This window comes from Mastacembelus armatus, chromosome 7, assembly GCF_900324485.2.
Source record: "Mastacembelus armatus chromosome 7, fMasArm1.2, whole genome shotgun sequence".
NCBI lineage: Eukaryota > Metazoa > Chordata > Actinopteri > Synbranchiformes > Mastacembelidae > Mastacembelus > Mastacembelus armatus.
The window spans coordinates 12574546-12579637 of NC_046639.1; the positions used below are offsets into that span (position 1 = coordinate 12574546).

Below are 5092 nucleotides of genomic sequence, written 5' to 3' on the forward strand. Positions count from 1 at the left end.
GCAGATGCTATAGTACAAAACTGCAGGTGTGATAAGCTTTTACAAATATCAAGTCTACGGTCTGATGTGCTGCATGGAGACAATTTGAAAAAAAAAAAAATTACATTCATATTTTTTCCATGTTTTTCTTCTTATATTTATAGTTTTGTTTTTCTTCTTTATATGGATTTAGGAGATTTAAATTTATAATTTTGCCAATTTGTGTGATTGCCACTCCCTGTTCTCTGTTAGTGGCTTTCTTCACTGTATCTATTTCACTCTCTAGGCACATATTTGGAGAAGCTGCGTACCAGAATACGTGGGATACATCAGGTGAAAATATTTGGATATTTGACAACTTTTATTGTCTGACTTTTATTTTGGTTAATTTCAATTTCAATTAATTGGTTATAGGCAGCTTTAGTTTCATTACTAGAATTAGTTTCACCTGGGTTAGTTTAGTTTTTGTCCTTTGCCTATATATACCTGTTCTGTTTCTTTGTTCTTTGTCAGAGCATTAATGTTAGTGTATCAGACGAGACCTGCAGTGACTTTGTATGTTTGCCTGTCCACGCTGTCCATTCCATTTTGCTCCCAGACAGGGATTTTGTATGTTTGCCTGCCTGTCCACGCCCAAGGTGGCGTTTCGTTCCCGGACAGGGATTCTTTGTTTTTCTTGTGCCTGAGCCCTGGGAGATGCAGGAGAAACAATGAAACCTTTTTGTGTCCTACCTTAGGCAGTCGTGGCCTAAAGGATAGAGAGTCGGACTTGTGTGTAGCTGTGTAAATGCATTGCTGGTATTTTTGCATGATTACATTATTATTGATGGTTGAGACAACAAATTTAAATCAATTTATTCCACATGTGCTTCTGCACTGTCTGTGAAGTGTCTGAATCCAGCTCTGCCAAATATCAGCAAGCAAAACACGGCCATCATAGCAGTATATGTTTTTAACACAGTCTTGAGAGCTTCCGGGAAGTCAGGATGTGACATCACTGACTGGCCCCACCCTAAATGGGCATAGACCAGCAGATGTATCTCAGCAGCCTTGTGACCCTGCAGCCAGCAATAGTAGACACCTAAATAAGACAGATTTATTTTAGTGCAGAAGAATGAAAATGAACAGCTGGCATATATATATACAGTCAAACCTGAAATTATTCATACCCCTGGCAAATTCTGACTTAAAGCTACTTTTATTCACATGCCACTTTTGTTCAAATGTAAATAAAAAATGAGTAATAATGTTCTCCACAATGATACCTCTTGTACATCGTCTTATTTTCTTCTGGGATCCGCCTGTGTCATTTTTAATCAAGAAAAAACTTGCTGGTTGAATAAAAGTAACTTTAAGTCAGAATTTGCCAGGAGTATGAATAATTTCGGGCTTGACTGTTTACTAAAATGTTTAGTAAACAGCAGTTTGGACCTGAATCCTGAATTGTTGCAGGTTTAAACAGCAGGTGGTGCCCAGTGTCTATCAGCACCCTGGGGGGAGTGGTGGTGCTGAGGTTTCCACCTGCCAAGTGCTCAGATTGATAGATAGGTTGAGATCCATGGTCCCAGGCCACAGCCATGTTAGGTTGTGCCCCAGGACAACCTAGGACCAGAACGCTGTACGCTGGGTGGTTCAGGTAGAACACTGGCACCTTCACCCGCTGAGAGGCAGAACTACAAGCAGTGATTTAGAGATATTACAGATATATATTATTTGGACAGTAATAGACTTGAAATTGCTGGCAGCAAATTTGTCACTGCAACAAACATCTACAACAAAATATTTCAACCATTTCTGGCCAGATACATGATTCCCAGAGGATGAATCATATTGATTTGCTCACTGACTTTTTTCATGCGTATTCTGTCAGATTTTATCTTGAAAATTAATTGTTCAGTTTTGCTGTGGGTATTCATGCTCCTCAGAAGATGAATACTCAGTGCTTACCTGTATCCAAAAAATTCCATCATAGCAAGGAGTTTGGAGGAGGGACGAGGTTGTGTTGGACAAGTCACGTAACAGCTTTTGACCTCCAACTTGGCTCTGACTCTGCCTTGTTTCAGAAGACCAAAAGCCCTGGGCACTCCCCCTGAGCCACATGATACAACTGTGTGATTGGTCCCGCTGTAGCGTACATGCAAGAAACGGGAACTGATATAGCATAGTCCCACACGGACCTGTTCCCCTGATACTCCACAGCGATCACACGCTGACCAGGGCTGGAAGCTAGTGAACACCTGGAACAGTGGTTGAGCAGAGCCATGTCTTCTTCTCTCCCATGTCTTGCTCAGGGTATCTGGGGCAGGCCTACAAGCATCAAACCAATTATTAATTAACCTAGTCAAGGCTGTAATAACCTCATTTCAAATATTCAATTCAATTCAATTCAATTTTATTTCCACTTTTATTCCACTTTGCACCTCAGTGTTGGAAAATATGGCATATTTTGTGTTTTTCCCACTGAATTTTTTTTTTTTTATGACAAAAAAGGCCTAAAAATATTTTTTAAATAATTTTTAAAAATTTACAGTCAGGTCTGAAGTAGTAGAAAGGTTTGATGCAGGGAAAGTGAAAATAAATTTTATATATAAGATTTTTATTACACTCTTCTGAGAAGGACTGTTTTGGTAATTAAGGGGAAAAGTGTACGTTTTTTGAATAAACTCTCATTCATTGCTCCAAAAATAATAATGTATCAAAATCAATATTTTTATCAATTGTTGACCTAGTCAAGGCTGTAATAACCTCATCCCAAATATTCCAAATTTTCCCATTGAAAAAAACAGGGTTTCTTATGACCAAAAAAAGTGAAAAAATAATGTATATATATAAAATTTTTATTACACATTTATGAGAGGGACCGTTTTGGTACATAAGGGTAAAAAGTGTAACTTAATTTTTAAGGTGCCTCAAGGGTTAATATCTGGTTTCCTATAAAGTCATTGAAAGACACTGACTACTAGTTTTCTCATCACCTTGGAATGAAGCTGAGTGTGCCGACCTCCTGAATATCCAGGTCATAACCATAAAAGAAGTCTTTGTTGGCAGAGCCGCAGATATAGATGCCGGAGTCATTGGGCCCCACCCTGAAAATCAACAGACTGAAGAGACGGATGGAAAATCGACTCAGCAGGTCACCACTGTGAGGAACATGACTGGTGTCTAACAGCTTGTTGCCAAGGTGATCTGTCAAGACTCTGGTCTCCCTGGAGCTGCCTAAATGTTTCCTAAAGAACCATACAACTGAATGGACCTGAAACACATGAGGAACAAAACCACCATCACAGATGGTCACAAATCACCATCAACAAGTGCTGATGATGATGTTCAATTGATCAATACCAACATTGATCATATTACATTAGCAGATACTGAGATGCCAGTCATTCAACACACCGACACAGTGGTGCATTGGTAATCATTGTCACCATGCTCCCACCTCTCACAACAATGAGATTGACCATCTTAAAGAATAAGGTGGAATGAAATGGATTCTCTTGCTGAATAAAATCACCTCCATTTAACTCACTAGTGTACATGTGTTCTGTCCTGTCAAGCTGACTAGAGGCTGTGGATAGCATAAGAAGTGCAGCTCAATAACTCCAGCCATGTACACAAGGCGGTGTTATACAATGGCAAAGAATTAGTAATGCTTTATTTACTACTTTCCTTTGTGATTGAATTAAAAATATTTATTTTGTTAAAATTAAACATTTTGAAAGATTGCTCAAGGTAGCTGTCAATGTTGGTATAGTTGTGACATACTGTAAATGACAATAATTCACAGTGGTGTAATTAACTCAGACATGTGCTATAAGTATGTTTTGAAGAGGAATTAGAGTAGTTGTCCTGTGGTGTTATTCACATTTTAGATTATTTGGCATTCATTATGCACTTTAGATTCAACACCTTGTGGTTTGGAGCTAGACAAGTAATCCAAGTTAATACTAGTATGGTAATATGCAGGTAAAAATGTGACTACATTCGGTGAAAGAATTGTTGACACACTGGAATGTCTTATCTGTAATGGTACCAAATAAGCTCATTATTTACTGTGGTTTTAGCATTATGCTTCTTATGGTAATGCCACCATCTTGCCAGAGTTGACTTGTAAAAGAGCGCTAAACCCCCCTGAGACTTAATGCTGGTAATACAATGGTTAAAGAAGAAATACATATCCCTTGTGTAGGATGACGGCGTTACGTTTTTAGCCCAAGAACTGTTTAACTCAAAACTTAAATCATATCCTTTTACCTGTTGTGGTTTGCAGGGGCAAGACAGTTCAACAGTGACTCCAGCTAGGTAGGCAGCATTAGTGAAGGTCAGGAAGGCAGGGCAATCTCTTTTAGCAAAGACATCCTGCTTATCCTCAGGAGCCTCATAACTCCACACATCAGCATATAGGAGGAAGAGGAGGAGGAGGACAGGGAGAAGGGGGTATGTAGGAGGCATTCTGCTCACCTGAAGACAAAAATGGTTCTTTTAAGTTCCAAAATCCAAAAAAATATTTCCCCCCAACTGAGAGAAAGCCAATGCTTGCTTTGTCTTAACTCAGAATGACACATATAGCCTATATGGATATTTTTAAACCACAATAGCTCTGATGGAATCTGATGAGCTCATTAAGGATTTGTTTTCTGTTGTCAACGCAAGTATCATGAACCCCAAGACCAGCCACATCAAGTTTTCACAAACTCTAAGCTCTAAGAATTATTTATTATCTTTTATTAGTTTGTCTGTCTTTATGTGCTGTTTCTCCTAATGTGATATAGGCACGCTTCGCCTAAGCTTGGCCTGTGGTTGCTTTAGCAACAGTGTGTGCTGATGTTGACCCATATTGGACTTACAATTTAGTGCACTCAAATAACTTACTTAAACATTCAGATGGACATAAAAGACATTCATCTTCACTTTTCTGGCACTGTTGTTTTAGTGCATGCTGTGCATTTTGATTATGTTGTAATAATAACTGTACAAAGAGGGACTAACAATGCATGTATTCCCTTTTGTAATAATAATTAGACAGCTTCTACTTGAGTAATACTTAAAAGGGAAACATCCATCCATCATCTATACCTGCCTTTTCCTGTTTAGGTTCACGAGTATCTGCTGG

General features: G+C 38.7%; 1 protein-coding gene across 1 annotated transcript; it reads right to left on the reverse strand.

The window, feature by feature from the left end:
- Positions 1 to 833: 833 nt before the first annotated feature.
- Positions 834 to 4431, reverse strand: LOC113145178 (Ig-like V-type domain-containing protein FAM187A). The gene is made up of 5 exons (XM_026331611.1): positions 4234 to 4431; positions 2955 to 3232; positions 1927 to 2286; positions 1411 to 1652; positions 834 to 1060 (listed from the first exon to the last, which is right to left on the reverse strand). The coding sequence occupies exons 1-5, from the start codon at positions 4429 to 4431 to the stop codon at positions 834 to 836; spliced, it is 1305 nt and encodes a 434-aa protein (XP_026187396.1).
- Between the last annotated feature and the right edge of the window lie 661 nt (positions 4432 to 5092).